Raw genomic sequence first — 21,875 nt, 5'->3', positions numbered from 1 at the left:
ACTAAAATCTCCCCTTGTACAGAGGAAATAATGAATAAAATATAATGAAATAAAAATAATAAAAGATAGCAATTAAAGTTATCCATCACATCTGTGCTCCAGAGTACATATGGTTGAATTTTGATCTACCTAATTCTAATATTTCACTCATATTGGCGCATAAGGCACAACATACATACATACATACATACATACATACATATGCACGTACACACATGCACTCACACATAAACACAAAAGATCCTCTCTCCTGTGCTTTCATTTTCCGTCCCATTACTCTTAGAGGTTCAGGGGTCAACTTTGAGAAGGGATGAGCTGGGAAAAAGGATTAGTTTGTCCACAAAAAAAGGTGATCTCTAAGGATCTCACCTCCAGCCATCTGCTGGAAATTTCCGAGATGATGGAAGAGCGAGACGAATAAAAAAAGAAAGAAGAGGGGGGGTGTAGAATACAGAAAGGGGAAGGCAGCGAGCATATGGGATTACAGGTTCAATGTTAGATAAACATGTTTAGAAGATCAGAGAGAAATGGGAGACTTAATACCTTAATTAGATTATCTTCATCCCACACCCCCCACAAACCATTCTCATCACGACTGTTCCCATGATTCCAGAGGAGCAGCTTGTTGGAGTGATGAAGCGAGTGCTGATTGAATATCATAATTGGCTCTGTTTATTTTCTGTTGTTCTTCAATAATCTTCATTTTACAGGGCGCATGAAGCAGCCCTGCACCTTCGACCCCTGCAACTCACTGCTCAGTTACCTTTCTAGAATCATCAATTATAACCTTTGTCCGCTGTTGTTAATCAGGGTAAAACATCTGAAAAGAGCTTTTCTATTGCGATTCTTCCTTCAGGCGCATCATAAACAGACTTTTGGCTCATGACTCAGATTAGCTTTCAATTACAATGCATCTGAAACTGAGCAATGGATGAAAACACATTTGTGCAAAACAAGTAAAGTTCCGCTGTCAGGGACCGTCAAAGTAATTAAATAGAATGAGTGTGAAGGGGAGCACAGATAATGCTGATGGTGTTTTTGAAATTGGTGAATAAATATGCATCTAAATGAGCCTCTTATTTTGCAGTGATGACTTGTTTTTTTTTTTTTTTTAATTTCTCTGCAGTTATCATCAACTCAGTAATTTAAATCTCATCTGTTTATTGTATAGAAATTAGTTGTTTACATTGCCTTCTAATTCTCATAGTTGAAAAATAAATATTCCTTGCACCCTTCATTTGCACAGAATTGCACATTATTGAGCTCTCTTCTACATCCTGATATAGGGCATTTCATATGTCTATAACAATACCTGTCCCAATATAGTAAAAAGCCACGAATAGTTCATTTTTTAAATTTTTTTATTGTTTGTCCGTCATCACGCAATATATCACACAGCCCTATATTGTACCTGCTGCAGACATTCAGCCACTGTTGAAATATATGGGTGGGTATCATTACTGCACTTTCTCCTGTCTTATATGTCTCCCTGCTCTGCTTTCCTTTACAGTGAAGAAAATGACTGAACTCAAGTCTCGAGGTGTAAAGATGTTACCAAGCAAAGACAATCACCACAAGATATCAGTGTGTAAGTTACAAACCTTCACTTCTACCAAAGTAGATATAGTAATTACATTCAGCAGATGGCCAGAAACACTCTGATGTGTTGATGCGTGTCTGCTGGATGTGCCAATAAGTAACTACTTGCTAACAAGTTCACCATATCAAATTAACAAGTGATAATATGACAATGTTGTTTTTTCCGGCTTGTTTCAACTGTCCCCATATGGCCCAAATATAAGCTAATGTGGGTTTAAAGAGAATCATTTGAAGAAAATATACAGGCATGTTCTGAGATTTACCTGGCAGAGAGTGAACCAGGCATACAAAGCACCTCTCATTTGGGACCGTCACTAGAAAACTTCTCTCTTGCTTGAGAAGTGTCTGTAGACATGCCTTTAATTAGCACACTGAAATGTTTTAAATATGAACACATTTTAAAGTAAACAGTGACTTATTCAAGACTAAGTTCATCTGCTTCAGCTTTCTGGTGCCAACCAAACAAACAAAAAAAACATAATAGCTAGGGCATTCATTCTTTTTGAAGCTGAAAACTAAGGTTTCTGTCTGTTGCGTCTTCACTTTGTATAATTGTGTCACAAGTTGATGATATCATCACACTACATTATATGCGGTCAACGACAACGCACAGTGCCACAGTGAAGCGGCGCCAGACGGGCAGGGAAGCAGGTCGATAGTTCATGTTAAAGAAAGATTGAGAGACGTAGGGCTACTATTGAAGAGTTCAAAGGGTTAAAAGTTTTTTTTTTCTTTCCTCCGTGGCCAGAGAAATGGGTGGATGCTGACTGTCGGAAGAGGTGCAGACACAAAGGACACGCTGTCTGTGCTGGAGATTCTAGAGATTCTGTTCTAATAGCAAATGGACAGTCGTAATTGCATTGGTTGCTCTTTTCGTCTAGCAGAATGTCTCGCCCCTTGTTCTTTTCCAGCCTCTGTCTGAGTTCAATGTTCATTATCCCATGCAGTAGCTTTTTTTTTTTTGAACTTCTATAACATTAGCAACTTGGAATCTATGTGTCACCTGGCTCAAGAGTGACGGAGAGAGAGATGGATGTCTAAGGGTTTAAGAACAACCTCATGAAAAGAAAAAAAGAGGTGCATTAATGGTAGTCCTACCTCAAGGCCATTAACAGTTCATTTTGTCTACTTCCATTGCCCACTTTAACTTTCACTTTTGTTCTTTCCTTCTCTCAGAAAAAAACAACTTCATATCATTTTAGTGCTTTATTGCTTTTTACTTTTCTGTACATTCATCCATTTTACATTTCCCTTTATGTTTCTTATTCCAATTCTATTCCTACATTCGACAGCCTGTGACCACTAATTGAATGAAACTCACTTTATGGAAGATGTTTTTCCAAATGAATACACCGTAATTGTTTTTATGAACTGTAAGATGAATGAAACTTCTTAACGTTGTGCATATTTCATCATCTTTAGACCTTATCAAGTAGTAAATGTGTTTTTAAACAATAACTCCTTTTTCCAAATCTCTCTGACATCAGTGAGCTTTGTTTATAATTCATTGCCATCTTGTCTTTGACTGGACCTCTGGCCAATGAGCAGGTGTCCCATTGATTTGGCCCTTCGGACCTGTGACCCTTCACAGTCAATCAGATGGGCTCTCCTCAGTGACCAAGTTTATTTGACCCCTTGTGACACGTTAGCTTCCACTGTTTTGCACCCAGTGACATTGTTTAACAAAGCACCATAAGCAATGCAATCTGGGATAACATGTACGGTCTAAGAATTGTTAAGGAGGTAAATGGTCAAGGTGTTTGCTAAATGAGTTAATGTAGAAAAGGACACTGCAGTGCAAAAATGAAACACTTAAACTCCACTCATCAACCTTTTTTATTTTTAAATGTGATCTATAATAATATAGCAGTACTAAGTGACTGCTGACCAGGGAGCAGAAAGTAAAGAAAACAAAAAACAAATTCTTAACAATGAACATGGATATAATATATCTACTCTACTCTATTCATGTTCTTATAGTAAACATGTTTATATGCACATTTATCCCAAATAGAACAACATGAACAATTCAGTGGCGCTCTCCTTCTTGCCAACTATAGAATCCAAGTCAAATATATTCTTGTTATAGCCCGGGGTGGTTCTTCCAAAAAAAGAAAAAGAAAAAAAGAAAGCAATATATGAACATCTGTATAGGCAGGTGTTCACATATTGTTAATAAACCTCAATGGAGCAGTACGGTTTTGCAAGAATAAACACATTTAAAGTTTGCTTTGATGAACAGTATGTGTTCTCCTTTACTTATTTTTGTCTCTGTTGTTTTTCTATTAGTGTCTCAGATGGGTGTAGCGCAGGGACACAACATGTGTCCAGACCCAGGCATTCCAGATCGGGGAAAAAGAAAAGGCTCTGACTTCAGGTAAAAAGCAAGAACACTACATTACGTGGCAACAGTAAGTGAATGCATGAAAAAGTCCTGAACAAAGACGGACTGATATGGATGATAGACATTAGGTTTCTGGTTAGTGACTCACCTCCACGTCCTTTGATACAAGTCACTGACCAGGCTCACTGGCTTGAGCTATACATTAAACATATATGTGATGTGTATGTTATATATGTTTGTGAATGTCGTTTTTTTCAATGAACATTGTTGCAGATACTGTAATCAGAGTTAGGGTTAGGTGGGCTAGCCTCATTTTTCATTCAATAATGTGACTTTTGTTGTTAATTTGAATTTGACCTTCTATGAAAGGCTTTCATTAGCAGTTAAGGTTTTGTTTCATATTTAATGTAATATTTCATTGTCAGTTTAGTTGTTTGTTACTTTTGTTAAGATTTAATAATCTTATCCATCTTATCAATTAGTCTCTCCTATTGTTTGTTCTTGTAATTGAGCTTTTTATTTTGTGTTTGTTTTTAAATTTTGAACATTTGCTTTTGTAATGAATGCCACAATTTTACACAATTTTGTTTTTGATCCCAAATTCTCTCCTAGCTCACTTTTGATGTTTCACACCTTCAAACATTGTTCACAGTTAGGCTTCAATCAACATTTGAGCAGCGAGGAAATGTGGATAAATTGGAAATTGTTGAATTTGGCTTGCTATTGGGTGCTGTAACAAAATCAAGGGCTGCATCTAGAACTGTGTTCTCGCATACAGCACATTCCCCACTACAATGCCCCATAAAGCCACTGCAACCAGACCAAATAGAGAAATGTGTACACCAAAACAAAACAAATATGCTACCATTTGGGTCACTGCCCACTAATAGGCTGCGTCTGTGGGATGGTGATATTACCAGTGGGGTTATGGAGCTCCAGTCTATTGGCTTTAGCAGTGGTCAACCATAACACAGACAAATAGGTAATATCTGTCTCTCAAAATGCAGTCAGGAAGTTAAAGATAATATAAATATATACAGTATGATTTTTTTTTTTTTTCTCTTTACTGTCACCTTATTTATATATGTACCTTATCTGCACTCCAACAGCTGAATAATGTTTTTTATAGGAGAGGTGTGTGATGATGATGAATTTTCTCTGTATGCAACCCAACTGCAGGCGTGGAGCCACAGTCCACTTCTCCTGTGACGAGGGTTATGAACTGCAGGGCTCAAAGAGCATCAGCTGTCTCAGAGTGACGGACAGCTATGTAGGCTGGAGCGATGATCGGCCCATCTGCAGAGGTAAGGATTGACGTTCTGGTCGACCATTGATGCACATGTGAAATGGAGGTCGCCTTTAAATGACCTCCATTCCTATTTACATACAAAAGTGCACTGATGTTACATTTTGTATTTATTTTTTTGCTTGTGAGTGTGCTGTCCATCTCTTCATCATTCAACATACATTCTTCCGTTAAAAAAAAAATAGAATGGATTCAGCATTCACCATTTTACAGTTGCTGACCTGACTTTGACCCTTTTGCTTCCTGCTGTTTAGACATGCTGGCATAGTGCTTCCCATCAGTCATGTCTTCCTCACTTCTAACCATTTTGTGACAGACAGGAAGAGCGGTCAGGCTCCCTGCACAGTCCTCCTGATGTCCATGTATTCATCAGTTTTCATCCTCAGTGAACTGAATTAATACCTACAAATAGGATAGAACTAATCTACAAAATGCTTTTAATCTCAGATGACATCAGAGATCAAGGAAATGCTTACTGTGTGCACTGTGAAACAAATTTCCAATGAAATAACCTGAAATATTCTTGGTGCTGATTGCCATTGCCGATTTCAAAAACACATGACAAAATAATCAAGGAAGTTTGATTAGTGCAACACTTTGTAATTGTGATTTTATGTAGCTCAGATATACAAAAAATGAGAGCAAAGTAAGGGATAGAGTCAATTATCTGACACCAGCCAACAAAAAACCTTCCAATCAATCATCAAGAATTAAGACACTTTATTGTCCATTAATGCAGGCCATAAATGAAATGTTTCTTTTTCTGGTGTATGGCTCTCATAGAGATATAATACAGTGCACATAAAAAGACAACACAGAAGACATTTTGCAGTCATTCCTCCTTAAAATTGACAGATATGGGGTTTGATTATTTGCTTCATTGATTTGATAGCACTAAATGCATGGTCATTACTCCAAAAGGGCCCTGTAATTGCAGTGTGCTCAGGGATATCTCTAAAAGTTCAGGAGTAATTAATCCAAACAATTCTGCCATGCACTCAGGGAAATGCATCAGTAGCTTATATGACAAGAAGGTCACTTGACAGGGTAAGTAATTTTGGACCTGTACAGTACTTAATTTCAGCCATCTGTTAAATTTATCCAAGTAGACATACCAATAATGGACCAGTTTCTGTTGCAGTGGCAGACTGAAGAAGTGAGGCTTTATACAGTATGTAGTAGTGTAACAGCAAGGCAAGATACAAATACTGTAGCTTTAGTGTGAGTGATGAAGACTGCTTAACTTATTTGGAATCTTTTTTGCTTTTTTAGATCGGTGATGTGTATAGTCATACTTAATTTTAGAGCGAGCGGTTTTACTCATGGTAAATTGGGTTAAGTTAAAGTCAAAATGTCAGTATCAGGGTCTTGACATTATTAACACTAGTAAACAACTAGTTTATGTTCTTGGTCTAAGCTAAGCAGTGAATTTTTCATCCATATGTACCGTTATCCACAGCAGGATGATCTTTGTCAGCCACTTGGTAGTTTCCTTATTTGCACCCTCAACAAATTCCTCTAATGTACTCACTTACCCATATGTACATTTTATCTCCTTTAACATGACCATTAGGTCATCTTTGTTACTCCCCTCCTTTACATGTGATCTCAAAAATCCAGCTTTCCACATGCTCCCCCCATTCTTTCTTTTGTCCTAGACTGATCCAATTGTGCTTAATTTAAAACATAGCACTAAGGGATGAAGGAAGCTCAAGAGGATTAAACAGGGCCACTGACAGTTCCCTGAACTTTAGAAAATGATTTGCTTTGAAAATGCTAGATGTTTTATGAAATCAGGCAAAGTGATGAACACTTTCATCATATATTCTTTCTTTCTTCGCACCAAAAGAAAAAGACAAAAACAAGTGAGAGCCTTTTTTAAATGCAGGTCATGCAGTATCACATTCAGTTGGTTTTCTCTTCTATGTAAAGCAAGTTTTAAGATTGACATAAGATGCACAATAGTGTCAGAGAAATTGCCCTTTAAGAATATTGCATTACATCATCCTCATTTAACCTTTGGTACTGTGCCTTTGTTCTGCCTCACTCTGTTTAAATGAAGATTAAACATCATCCAGGAATAATTGAAGATCTGTATCCTAAATTAGCATTAGTCATCATTAAATTGAACAGCACTATCATTAGCACAGGGGGGGAAAAAGTCATCTCTGGCTGCAAATTCATTGTTTAAATGAAATTCAGAGACTCTTTTTTGTACATACCGTCCTTCTGGTCACGCCAAGCTGTTGCGATTCTTTCTCGTCAAGGGCTTTGATTGCCGGTTAGCCTGCTGCAATTTTATGTCTGTCACAGAACAGAGTGTGTCAAGCACAATGATCCCCATGGTTAAAAAAAGAAGAAAAAAAAATATGATATGATAGCTTTAGTGGACTTCCTCTGTGCTGTATTATTTTCATTAAGGTCACCCTCACTGTCAGCACAGCTCATGTTAATTACTTTATTCTCCCCTTAACTTCACCAAAGTTCTTTTAACAATTTAATAGGGGTGATTTGGTGGGAGAGGGGTGGAGCACAGAGCCACTGAGTTGGGCTGGAACACCCGAAGGACCTAACTCATTAAAATCGTAGCTGGTTCAGGGCCTTTCAAATACTTTTCAGGTTATTCACCACATCTGTACACATGTGCACACTTACTTCCTTTAAAATACTCATTAGAAATTTAGATTTGATTTGAAGGGTTTGAAGGTGTTTAACAGTTCTGCCATGCAGAGACCCTCGGGCTTCCAGGAAAAGTCACATTGTCCTTTAAAGCATGGTTTGCAAACTGATCACCTGCTCTTCTCAATAAAAGTATCTGGGTGTGCTACTTGATGTGTATTTTATTTTCTATGACAATGTTTCCAATGTATAGGAAATACTCAGGCTTGGGGAGTAACAGAATACATGTAACAGCGTTAAGTTATTAGGATACAATAAAAAGGTAACTGTATTCCGCTACAGTTAGAGAAAAAAAGAAGATGTAATCTGATTACAGGTACATTTTGAAAAAATGGGGATTATTTAGTAGGATTACAATTTTAAAACATGTTTTATAATAAAGTCCCAAACGTAAGCGGAGCAAAAGCGAGAGGGAAAATTTTCTCTCTGATCCACGATGGTCTGAGTAGAGGATGATGCCGCATGATGCGTGCAGCTGGCGCACGTACACACACTTCACACACACATTGAACTTAAAAGTGGGCAGGGACTTTTGTTACACACTGTGTCACTCCCAAAGACTCATAGTTAAAAGAGAGCTTGAGTTCATTACAGCTTGATGACAGCTTGTAGTGCACATTACTGCTCTGCACTGATATGACTGTGTGTGCGTAACGTGTTGACCTGAAAGTGGGTCACTGGTCACTCACTGAACACTTTCCATACTGAATGAGTCAAAGAAAACTCAGACTCAGACTTCACACAGCCAGCGGGCCAGGCGCAGTTTCATCAGAGGTTTTACCTGAGAATGTTACAGCACCGTGAATTGCGCAGTATTTGCACCCACTATCTGCAGGAGTTTTATTTCTACCTAATCTGCAGCTGAGAGCAACACGCAGATGGCTGTATGTCACAGATGGCTGCAGCATCATAGAGCAGCTAAATCAATAAGTGAGTCTCCAAACTGAGAAAAGGATTGTGCGCATTTACGCACACGGCACAGCAGTGGTAACTTCATTAACACCAGATCGATCCGGGTCTATTGGCAATTAATGTTCTTTTGCACATTTACACAGATCAGCTGTTACACACAAACTCAGGTTTATACGTGGGATTGTTTGTAATAAAGCAGCATTTATAAATAAACCCTGAGCTCCATCAGAACTGTCAGGACATTTTTATTTTCAAGTAGCTGAAATGATTTGAAGTAGCCCAGAGTCTGACTGAAGATGTCGCCCATAGTTAAAACCGACTCTCTGACACACGTTAACACATTAACACCTCCACCCTAACTATGTGTGGGAATTTGCCAAATTCAATGTTTTGAATTTATAGAAAGTGACCAATTTTGCGCTGAATGTGCCCTTATTGTATATTTGGTATTGCAGTAATCCTAAAGTAACGGAAAGTAATCAAGTTTCATTACTTTAATATTGTGGTACTTGGATTACGTTACTGAATACATTTTTTAACAGGTAACTAGTAACTGTATCACAATACAATTTTAAACCCATCCGAACCCTGGCAATACTTTGGGGGTACACAAGCATGATAACGGCTGGCCAGGTGTGTTTTGATTGATTTGAATGGCTAAAAAAAAAAAAAAAAAAATATATATATATATATATATATCTCTATACAGGTCAATGCAGAATTCACCAACCTCTCACTTTATCTGTAGCCTCGGTGGACGTTTTCGGGATGTGTTTGTGGTCTCGGTCGCTGGTTTGGGGCCTTCTTCAGTGCAGTATGATGATCATTTGTGAAGTGTTGGCCTCCCTGGTTTTATGTTTGGCAGAGTTAAATATATATATATATATATATATATATATATATATATATATATATATATATACATAATAAATATATAGTATACCATATTTAAACAAAAAAAAAACTATATACAGTACATATGTCATTTATGGTTTTCACTGTTGCACACCAAACTGGTAGGTGAAGGTTTTAGAGGGTGCACTGCAGCTGAATTAGTTTAGATGGCTTTTTGGTTTATAATTTGATAATAGTTTTATCACCAAGTCCTTGCCAAACATTTTCAACTTTCCAAAATGATGTTTGCTTACGTTTCTGCCAGGAGCACTAAATATATTAAAGTTGAACAAATGTACTCTGAACGATTACACAGCTGGTTTCGCAGTTGTGTCTGGCAGGTCTGCTCATTAGGATGTACTTCAGGATGCTATCCATGCCGTGTTTTAAGATTGGGTTTTGAGTGTTAAACCCCCCCTACATGGATTTTTTTGAACAAAACAAACCTTAATAGATGGAGGTTTAGTTTATTTAGTTCATTTTATTAGGATCCCCATTAGCCATTGCGCTGGGCAACAGCTACATTTCCTAGAGTCCACAAGGTTGAGCTGGTCGAGGAGAGGATCGGCACAAAATGCAGACAAACAGCATTGTGATGTGTGGTTATAACATGTAAACCAGCTGGAAGAAGGGCAGGAGAGGGAGAGCAGTGAATCTGTTGTGGTTTATAACTGGGGAATTGTGTGTTTAAAATGTCTTTAACCAAACATTTGCCTCTTTCTTTGTCTCCTTTTTTAGCACCGATGTGTGGAGGTCAATTGAGAGGACCCAGCGGTACGATCACATCTCCAAACTACCCGGTCCAGTATGACAACAATGCTAACTGTACTTGGGTCATCACAGCCACAGACACATCAAAGGTAAGTCATTAAACATGGGAATTTAGCAACACTGCTGAGTGCTAATTTGGCTTTGCTACTGTAATTGCCAGTTTCCAGGGGTGTGTTAAGTGGTGTGTTTAGCTGCCAGCAAAACTGAACAGTTGACTGGTGTGTTTGCACCTGTTAGGAGGAAGGAGCTCAATCCTGACACCCGTGACTCATTTTATACTTTTGATAATTGCTACAGGACATTTTGGGGGCCGTTCAACACACCATGTGACAGAAGCTCTCTCATAGAAAAATGTTAGAGATAAGGAACATGAAATGGAAGTGGAGGAGAAGAGGGGGGGCAATGGAGCTGAGCCAACAGAAGACAAAGAGAGTTGTTAGAAACACCTGTGGTGAGAGAGAGAGGAAGAGTGAAAAAGGACAGAAGAGTAATGGAGAGGTTTTGAGAGCATACTCAGAGGATATCATGAAAGTGTCATATCCACTCTGTTCAGACCATTGACTTTGGAGTTGTGTTCAAGGCCACCCAGCTGCTTGCTTGCCAAATATCCTCCCCTGAACTCAAACAAAATGGTTTTACAAATCTGTTCTCTTATTGCACCGCGCAGATTGGAGAAGAGGCTATGCGAGGTGAGAGGCAAGACAGGAGGAATAGTCAGATACAACCCGCAGCCACCTGAACCCACCCTGTGCTCGCATGCTTACAAACACACAGGCACAAACCCAGACGCACATAGACACCCTTGGGTCTAACCCGGCAGGGCAGCCTGCTGAAACAGACAACAGTACTTTGGGCTGCTGCTCGCTCTATGTCTGGTCCAGATGAAGATGGAGCGAGGCTGTTCTTTCTGTTTAGAGACGTAATGGGCTTCTATTTCTGCCCATCCGCATAGGCCCAGTGAGAGGAGACATTAGGTCAGACAAGAGACTAAGGCGGCACTGCAACGGGAGGTGGGTGGTACGTGACACAGCTTTTCTAGACAAAACTAGCCTTGTGACTTAATGACTAAAGTGGGTATATGTCAAGTGTCGTCTTCATAAAGTCCTGAGGGTTCTGAATGCAGCTGGTGTTAGCTGACAATTTTTCAAATGTTTATCTGTCAGTGTCAGGGACACCGGGGTCTCTGCTCCCAAACAGCCAAAATGTCAGACATGCCATCAGAGAGTGCAACCAACATAAAGTATATATGGTTATTTCATTTTTCTTCCCTTTTTTTCCTTCCTCTCTGTCTCACCTGTTGGCTGGCAGATGAGTATGTGCTATGAAACTCTATTTATCGAGTGATCTGACCTATTTTGCCTACACACAATCCATCTCTTCTCTCCACCGTGGCAATTTTCATTAGGCACTGGGTTTAACATAGTACAGAATGTAATTTGCATTTATATAAGCTTTTTCATTAGGCCTTGCTCTCAGCCCTCTGAAAACATTAAGAATCAGTGGCAGCCAATTTGAAATAGGAGACAAAGATAGTCCTTGCTTTGCTCTTTATTTTTAAAAAATATTTTAGTCTCCTTCGTTACCCTGGTTTTTGTCCTTACTAATCAACATTATGCAGTTTTGTACTATCATAATCAAACCTTATTTGTTTTTCTGTCTTCTACTTTGCTTCCTTCAGCTAGGGCAGACTTGTTATTTTTCTTACCTTGTTCCACATTTTCACCTGTTCTATTTCCCTCACTGTTGAAATACAGTATATAAATCTTTTTAAACTTTTGTGTCACCTTTATGATGCATAGATTCACCTTCTGGGTGACCTCACGTCCCTGTGCCACATCTCCTGATGTGCTTAAAGTCATTGTAAGTCTAGCTAAAAAGGCCACGAAATATCAGCTCTGCAACCTGCCGATTTGATGAGCAAAGAGTAAGGGTCATGCACACGGCCTCGCAAGAAATCAGATGTTTGATTATTGTGAAAGAGTTCATAATCACCAGACTGGAAGTTAGATATGGTGAAATATACATGCATAACCACATGGACCAGAAGTCTGTGTTCATACCAAGCTGATGATTTACAAGTTGTGATCAGAATCATGATCAGCTGAGATTTCATGAAAGTATGTATTTACAAGGAAAGAAAAATCAGGACAGTAAATTGATAGCAGTAAAACGCGATGATTCACATACAATATACACAGCTGTTACATACGTGTGAATGGAACTGTGCCAGATAAATGTTTAAAAGAAGATTGATAAATGATAGAGGGATGGATGGGGGGATGCAATGTGACAGATGGGAAGGGTTCTCTCCTCTGCAAGTGGTTTAACAAACGTTCAAGCATCTGTCGTTCATGCTCGTCTTGACGATATCCCTGCTGTTGTCTAGGTGATCAAGCTGACATTTGAGGATTTTGACCTAGAGCGAGGCTACGACACCCTGACAGTGGGAGATGGCGAGGTGGTGGGAGACCAGAAGACCATCTTCCACGTGTGAGTGACTCCTTCAACCCCCATCCCTTTTCCTTTTATCTCCCCGCTGTTCTTTAACGACTTTTGGCTTTAGCTCCACACCTTCGTCTCTAGCAGTCATTTTCATTGTAATCATATTCTGTCTTTCTTCTTCATCTTTCTTCTCTTTTGGCACACTGGCCTCCTCTACTTCCCAAAAACCGGCAGTGCCCTTCTCTCTTCCATTTCCCCCTCCAGCCCTGTTCTCTCTGTTATACTGTTTCTCTTCCATTTCATCACCACCTGATGCAGTAGTGCATGAAAAATAGATGCTGCACCACATTGTCAATCATCACTCTTTTCAATGTTAAAAAAAAAGATCACAGCCATGTGGTGCAGCATTGCAAACTGCATATTGATGCCCCCTAATGGAGTTTGCGCAAGCAGATGCTCCATAACAATTCACAGGATGTTGCTATTAATTGTGCCGAAATTTACCACCTTAATAAAGTTTATATGGATCAATTTTTATGCGAGGCTGCCTCGCCCGGGTGGGAACTGGGAGGAAGTAGGAGATAAATGAGGTAGAGGTTTGTGGAGGAGGGTTTTTTTTTTCTCCTTGCTTTATTTTTTGTACACACGCACAACACACACAAACACACACACACACACACACACACACACACACACACACACACTGAAAATAACCTAATCTATTGAATTAAGGACTCCTTCTCCCCTTATGGACTTCATTATGATATAAAAGTAGAGTGAGAAATTCTGTCACTGAGATAGGACATGCTCTTGTACACAAACAAACTAGGACAATTTAGGAGCAGAGGATATACTGCTGCTATCAGCACAGTTTAACTCAGGACTATATTTTTTTGAATCAGTGGTGCAGGCAAGCGTGCACAGGGTGTAGGGAATTATTTCTCTGAACTTTTTAGGTCAGTGCCATGTAACCCTACTGCCGCACAGTCATAAATGTGGTGGTTAATAGGCAATAAGTTACAACCAAACAAACCCCCTCTTTTCCTTCACTTGTAATTAACTATGCACTGATAGTTCAGCAATAGAGGAGAACAATTTGGTGTGAATCTTGCAGAGAAAATGTTGTCCACGTGTGATAAACTATGAGCAGAACATTTAAACCATGAACTCTGATTTCCATGAGCAGATTAACTAGACAACACAGATAATGTTGTTGATAGTAATTAGCTTTGAAAAAAACACAGCGATCAAATTTGTCGGCTTGGATATTAGCTGAGAATCATCCGCACCACAGAATAGTCTTTTCAGATACCAAAGTAATAAGAAAGAAACATTGAATGTTATCCAGCTTAGTGCAGTTCTGTTGGGCAATCAGGCAACTCATCTCTTAAAAGGCTCGGTAAACATTTGGAGAAGCAATGCAAATAGTTCAAGACAAGGACAAAACAAGGGTGAAGCCTCATAATCTTGGACATAAAAAGTGTGCTGTCATGCTTCTTGACACACTCCATATTGCATCTCCCCTCCTACATACGCATAGTCAAGTTCACAGAAACTCACAGAATTACTAAAAGGCTGCTGCTGCTGTAGGAAAGGAAAAAGCGTGGACTTAACCTATGCAGACACTACCTCCTTACTACTCCCACCATCTTCCATGTGCCATCACTAAAATTAGAACCCTTAATCACTTACTCTGCAGCTATACACTACCTAATTAGAGTTGGGTGGAATTACTATTCAAATAGGATTAAATTACTTCTGTGGCATTGACTGATCTTGCCTTCATTTTCCACTTTCTTGTCCCCAACCGTTTTGAATTAGAGGGTTAGGATTAAATAAAAAAGGAGGAAAAAAAGCTTCACACACTAGAATTGCCTAAAACTGTTTAGAGCACTTTTCTTTGATGAGAAAACTCAGATAATTTAATATATAACTTCAGGTGATGTTATTTTGCTGCTTGAAGTTGCATTAAAGTTTTTTAATGATGCAGAGGGAACAAGGCCTTTGGCTATTGAAGTGACACAGAGTTCACTGTATTTAGTTTATTCAAGACTTGTGTCTGAAGGTGTTTGTGGTTCTTGTAAGAAAGTTGTCCTTTTGTCTCTTTTTAGCCTGTCTGGTACCACTACTCCAGACCTCGTGGTTAGCACTAGTCACCAGATGTGGCTGAATTTCAAAACGGACGACACCAGCGGTTCCCTTGGCTTCAAGGTGTCCTATGAAGGTAAGGTTTCTTGAAACATTCTGGTTGTCAGTGTCGGTGAGATGAGCTGCCTTGCTGGCTGTATTTTAAAATGGATTGTTTGACTTGTTTGAGGAACCCAGCTTATCTAAGGCTCAGGCGGCATCAAAAAGAATTGAAGTTATATAAAAACAGACCCAGGTGAAAGAAACGTATGTTGAAAGTTAAAATGATCTTTCATCATTTCAAAGTTAATGCGATGCTGGTTCACAGAAACAGTCTATAAGAAGTTAGCAGGTCTGGGTGTCATACAGGTAAAATGCTAACCCTTGATGAACAAAGAACTTTTAAATGTCTTTTTTGGTTGTTCACTCCACAGGAAGCGACTTGCTACTCAAATCTTGACATCATGGGCTTTGACAGAATACACATACTTCAGTCAACTGTAACCCTGTTGCCCTTCCCTTTATATATCATCCTGATTTAAGTTTCAGACAGAGGTTAGAGATGCTGAAAAATATATATTCTACGACTTTTATCATGAATTACAAAGCCATTAAATGGAACATATATACATGCAATATAACAAAAAAAGCAAAAAACACAGTGGAGCGCTGCAGCTGAGTTGTTTTATGCTCTAAACATAGAGCAGACACTGACTATCAGTGGAAGAAATTGCTAGTTTCATTGCAGCCACGCATGAATCCTGCTTCTAGATGAGATATTTGTGTCATGTTTGATGCCTTGAATGCTAAAGAGGCAGAAAATAAAGGCACTTATTTTGGTTAAACAAATTATTCGTAGGAAGTCGACTGCCCACTGATATAGCAAATAAATTGCTCTCATTTCCCAGACCTTGTGTGTGTCTATGTTTGAGGGTGAACATGTGTTTAAGCGTTAACAAGTGTGAATTAACATCAGTATGCGAGTGCATGCGTGTGTAAAAGCCGAGCAGAGATAAAAAGGAGAGGCTGTGTGAGTTTGTGTGTGTGTGTGTGTGTGTGTGTGTGTGTGTGTGTGTGTGTGTGTGTGTGTGTGTGTGTGTGTGAGTATGGGGAGTTTGCCAGAGTTCTTCCATTAGATAAGTCTGCTGTGTGCCTCTCAGAAGTACAGTGAGTCTTCTCCCTTGCCCACAGATGCTTATTTTTCATCAGTAAAAATAACAGAGAAAGTGGAGCAGTATGCTGAACCAAAGTGTAATTAAAACAATGAGTTCTACTTAATGAAGGGGAAGAAACGCTTTGAACCACTTTACTTCCCAGATTGGAGCGCACAAAATCTAATTTGCATTCTCAATTACTTGTATTTTAAGCTTGATCATCAAGTGTAATTGCAAACACAGTCATACCAGTACACACACTCCCACCTTACCCATGCATTTGGGTGTTGGTTGCATACGCTCTGCTGTGGCCTCAATCTTTCAGCTGAAATTTGAATGCTCATTAACAAAGTCAGCATTAATGCACGTGTTGGTCTAAATGAACGAAGCAATGTAGCATTTTGACACTGAGCTTGTGTAATTTTAAACATTTGGATTTATTTACACCTATGCATGCACCCTCAGGGCTGGAGTTACCCTTGAGGACACATAAGTTTCTGGGGGGTTTTTTGTATTTTTTTCTGCTGTATGATTAGGGCTTTAGAGCCTGAGGTGGTTTACCAGTGAAAGTTGCACATTGGCAAAATATTAATAAAAGAGCTGGTACCCACTGGAAAAACATGCTGGTTCTTTATCTTAAATGCACAGTTCCTTATTGTGAGTTCGCCTTCAGTCATAAAATTAGATCTAGCCTACTTGTTGTTAGTTACTTCAAATATCCAGCTTTGATTTTGGAAATGCAGCCCTGCCCAATGTCTCAAACCCATTGAGACCCTGTATGCGATGTTGGGTTATGCCAATGAATTTGACTAATAAAGTCTTTTTGTCATTCTGTGCCTTAGGAGATGCAGTGTAGTTGTTGACAGTGATGTGAGTCTGAGTCCTATTACAATGCATGCATTACTTTGTAATGTCATACAGACAGGGGCAACAAATATGCTATTACATCTCTTCCCTTATTTATGATAATCAAATGCTGTTTCTTTCACTCCTGCTTGATCTTTCATACACATCATACATGCACACATACACACACATATATTCATAACCATATTTATATACCAACAGACAAACACATTCCCAGACACACACCAGAGTACACACACATCAAAGGACTCTTATTTATTGCGTCCATTTCCCTGAAGTTCTAATTGTAGAGACCCATGAGACAGTGAGGTCTTACCCAGCAAAAGAACTGTAGGGATTTGAGCTCTTCAGTGTCTGCAGTGACAAACAAATGCATTTGCATATGTTTGTATTTTGTGTGTGTCATATTGCTGCCTTATTGCTCCAGCTGATGTGTCTGTTGGATACATTCCTGTGGTTCATTTCCAAGTCAAGTCAAGTCAATTTTATTTATACAGCGCCAAATCACAACATAAGTTATCTCAGTGCACTTTTCACCTAGAGCAGGTCTAGACCGTACTCTTTCATTTACATACACTCAACATTCCCCCATGAGCATGCATGGTGGAATCATGGTTGATACCAAGTACATCAACCACAATAATATCAATAACAACAATAATACTAATAAAAGTTAGCTTGGGAGCTGCCAAGCAGAGAGTAGTAGCCCCAGCTACTGGGAGCTGGCTCACTACAGCAGCTAACGATTAGGTTTCCATGGTGCAGAGCAGCACTTGTTATTCACTGAGCCTTGCCTCAGACACAACAAATAATCTGCATTTATTACATATACATTTATCACTTATGGAGGCAGGGGAATAAAACACACCAAGCAAGAGAGAGAAGGAGAGTGAGAGGGGGGAGAGAGAGAAGCCATTGCTAAATGCTAAGCTAAAGTAACTAGCTGATCTGAACAGCATGTAAACAACTGTGCGATTAGCAAGAAACTAACAGAAGGAAAGAGCTATAAGTGCTTGAGCAGAACTATTATAGGTTTAAATGTACAGTGGGTAATTATCCACAGTAAGGAAAAATGTAGCTAAATTAAATGAGTTGAGATCCAACCCTGTTACCAGTCACATAGAAACAACTGGAAATTAGACAATATGCTTAATGCAGCTTATCAGCACTTTTTCCCTTTAATTCTCTTTGAGGCTCACCTCAGAACTTGCCTTCAGCATCCCCCTTTTAAAGGTGACTTCCACGTAAGATCAATGAGTTGTCTTGTGAATGTGGCTGCCTGAGGACAGCCATACATCCAAACAGCAGTGAGCTCTAAATATGTGTTCTAAATGATGATCATCATTAGGGCTGAGTATGGATTTATACCCAGCATCACCCCTGGTGCGATTTAAAATCGTATTAGGCCCTGCCATCATTTCCTGGATGGATGAGCTTATTTGCTCTCTGTGTTGCCCCATCCGGATGCCTCGATAGGATGCCTCAGCATTCCCATCTGCAATCTGCAACCTCGGAAAAGTAGAAAGAGGAGTAAGTGAAGGAACGAGGTACGCATACATCTTAGGATAATGAAATTGGCGTGTGTGGTTTTAAGGAAGAAGAGTGGTCATGGAGGGGTATGTGACCGAAAGTGCTTACGTCAGCTTCCAATGCATTTGTCATACAGTGGCGGTGGGGGGGGGGGGGGGGGGGGGGGGGGGGGGGGGGGGGGGGGGGGGGGGTTTGCATGGCGAGAGAGAGGCAGAGATGAAAGTGAGCTCTACAAGATTAGTGAGTAATATTTTGGGAGGATGAAGAGACAGTAAAGAGTTGTGGTAAACTGCAGAATAGACAATAAGAACATTTTGTCAATTTTGATGTGATGAAGTATAGAAACTATCCTCTACTGTCAACCCTAAATTAACTCTTCAATGAATCATCTGTAGCTAACCCTTTCAGTTATTTCCATTCTGTCCTATATAAAACATCAGACAAGGAGAATGTCTTTGATACAACATTGAAAGAGAACCAGGACATACTGAAGTAACAATCTGGCTAGGCATGTATTGGCAAACTAAATTTGCTGTTAAGGACATGTACATGTAACAGCGATGACTCAGAATGTTTTTTTTATCTTAACGCTCACAGAGCTGCACAGGTGCACAAAGTATCATACTTCACACCATGCCACCCTTATATCTGGTCGAAATACAAGATCTAGTGCCAAAGTGACTCAAAACAAGCATTTTTTTCTTTTCTTTCTATTCAAGTGTTTTTCTTCATCTCGCCCTAGTTTAGTCAGTAAAGTTGGAACTGGCAGACCACAATCACTAACGATCCACCACCATGGCATACATTAGCCGAGCCAGCAGTGATCATTGATTATCATTGGAACTAACTACAGATTGTGCCAAGAACAGAAAAAAAATGTGTTAAAAAAGTTATTAACTGTTTTAGAGAATAACTGGAACTATTTGTACATAATCTATTTTTTGTGTTTCTTCAATGTTCTCACTAGTCAGTAAATCCCTCCACCGCTGTCTGCTTGTGAAACCACAATGTTTTATATCTCTATTTGTTAAATAAAATGTGTGGAAGCTTTGGAGTTCTTTAAAGGTATCTTTGACAGAGCTTGGTTTGAGTAACAAATATATTAAAACAGGTAATGTAATTCATTTGGTTGATGAGTAAATTTTTTTTTTCAAATATGAATAATCCTTTTTTTTCAAGTAACTTGCCCAACACTGCCAACAAGATATAAGAGGTATAAAAGACCTTTATAAGTGTTGCTGTAAAGCATTTTATTTTTGCTGATTTAAGCTAACTTTATCCACCTATTTCAAGTATTTTTGCTAAGCAAGGCTTAACGAATGTTGGACTTGTCACTCTTCTGATTGCACTGAGATTGAATCATATTGATCATTTCATTTAACTCTAAAGCAGCAAACAAGAATATTTCCCAAACTGACAAACTGTCTCTTTAATGCTCTGTGCAGATTATGTAGAATATATCCTATTCTGCATTTAATGTGCACTGCAGTGTTTTCCATGAGTTGAGTTTCCATTTATTTTGCTAGTCTACCCTGAGGGAAAGGGTTGGAGAATGAGCTGGTGGTTACATTCCAGTTAAGAGTTAGCTGCAAAACAGTATTATAATATACAGTTTTTACAGACTATACGCCTGCACATGAATACACTATTCTTCAAGATTCCATAGTAAACAACAACAACAACATTTCTTTTTAAAACTAAACAAATAAATGGGATTGAGGATATGTATTTGGGTGGGCCATCCCCAAATACACAAATTTCACTTAGTCAGACAAGCCAGTACTATTCAGTAACGTTATGTTAGTAATGTTAAACAGCTCAACCCACACAGTTTCAAACTGAAATTAATGATGTTTTGATTTAGTGTGAGATACTGCATTTTCTTATCACTTATTACTGATGTAGTTGTGCCTTGTCAATATCTGCCGGAGGCTACAGCTGGTAATAACCTTGAGTTAAGATGTCTCTTTTTTCCCTCAGCACCCCCACTCATTTTTAAAAAAGAAAACCACAAAAAATCAGCTTATCCTGGACTACAGCCCGTAACACCAAATAATAATTCACTATTTTCATATTTAAGATAATATACAGGTTGAAAAGACAGTCAATGAGGCTTGTGGCTTGTGTTAATTAAACTGTGACCTTTTAAATGTATCTCTTTTATGATGCCAGGTAATACAGACAAGTCATTGTCTTAATAACACACCATCATGTTTCTCCCCTTGAAATAATCATTCATTATTGATGTCAGTTTTGCATAGCAACATTAACCTGTGATTATCTTTCCTTACATAGAAATTGACCAGGGCAGTTGTGGAGACCCTGGTATCCCAGCTTATGGCAAACGTGAAGGGACTGGTTTCCGTCACGGGGACAGACTGTACTTTGAGTGCCTGCCTGCCTTCGAGCTGGTGGGGAAGAAGAACATCACCTGTCAGAAGAACAACCAGTGGTCGGCCAAGAAACCCAGCTGTGTTTGTAAGCTCTTGAATCCCCTTCATTTATATCCAAACACTATTACAGCTTGCACACATGTAAAAGTGTACTACAACAACACTCACACGGACGCATCAATATGTATTAGTGCATGGAGGGCAGCATAATAAATGGTCAGATTATCCCCACAGTTTGCATAGAAGAGACTGCAGAATTTGAAACAATAGGAGGGGGTTTATTAACTAATTAACGCCATGAAAGACAAATGCAGAGACCAAGGGAGTTAGAGGGTAAAGGGAAAAGTGAGCTGACCATGCAGATAAAGCCCACTGTTGTATTATTGATAAGATAATAGGGTAGACAAAAAGCTGCAGCATCTAGATAAACATCACTGAGCCAAATGACTGAGAGGACGCTGGCGAAAGAGTCATTTGTCCACTTAATGCCAGCATTGTTTATTTAGTTAACATTTAACAAACTATTTTATTCATGGACACTATACTTGTCTTTTTCATTGAAGTTGATAACATTAATCAAATGTTGTACCTCCTAAATGTCATGTAAAGTAATTTCTATCTCAGCTCAAACCCTGTCATCTTTCAAATGAGACTTAGGATGATGATGTAAACAATCAACATTGCTCTTTCACTACAGTGTAAGCATTTAACATTTGATTAGATGAATTTCATATTCAAAAGTCAGTCTTTATTCCCACAACCAGGTTTTTTAAAGCTTGTGTGCATCTTTAAAGGTGTATCTAACATGCTTTTGTGAAAGAAAGGTGTTTATATAGTTATACAAGTCCCTGAGAAAC

The 21,875-nt window shown here is 39.0% G+C and overlaps 1 protein-coding gene across 1 annotated transcript in view; it reads left to right on the top strand.

The window, feature by feature from the left end:
- Positions 1-21,875, top strand: part of csmd2 (CUB and Sushi multiple domains 2) — a 240,549-nt gene that overhangs the window by 119,859 nt on the left and 98,815 nt on the right. The window contains exons 7-13 of the mRNA XM_062436522.1: positions 1,511-1,588; positions 3,889-3,976; positions 5,123-5,247; positions 10,473-10,594; positions 12,892-12,995; positions 15,059-15,171; positions 20,921-21,103. Of these exons, the coding sequence (XP_062292506.1) occupies positions 1,511-1,588; positions 3,889-3,976; positions 5,123-5,247; positions 10,473-10,594; positions 12,892-12,995; positions 15,059-15,171; positions 20,921-21,103 (813 nt within the window). The remainder of the gene's footprint in view (positions 1-1,510; positions 1,589-3,888; positions 3,977-5,122; positions 5,248-10,472; positions 10,595-12,891; positions 12,996-15,058; positions 15,172-20,920; positions 21,104-21,875) is intronic.

The sequence above is a fragment of the Scomber scombrus genome, chromosome 16 (assembly GCF_963691925.1).
Source record: "Scomber scombrus chromosome 16, fScoSco1.1, whole genome shotgun sequence".
Lineage (NCBI taxonomy): Eukaryota > Metazoa > Chordata > Actinopteri > Scombriformes > Scombridae > Scomber > Scomber scombrus.
This window is presented reverse-complemented; position numbering and strand designations above follow the sequence as displayed.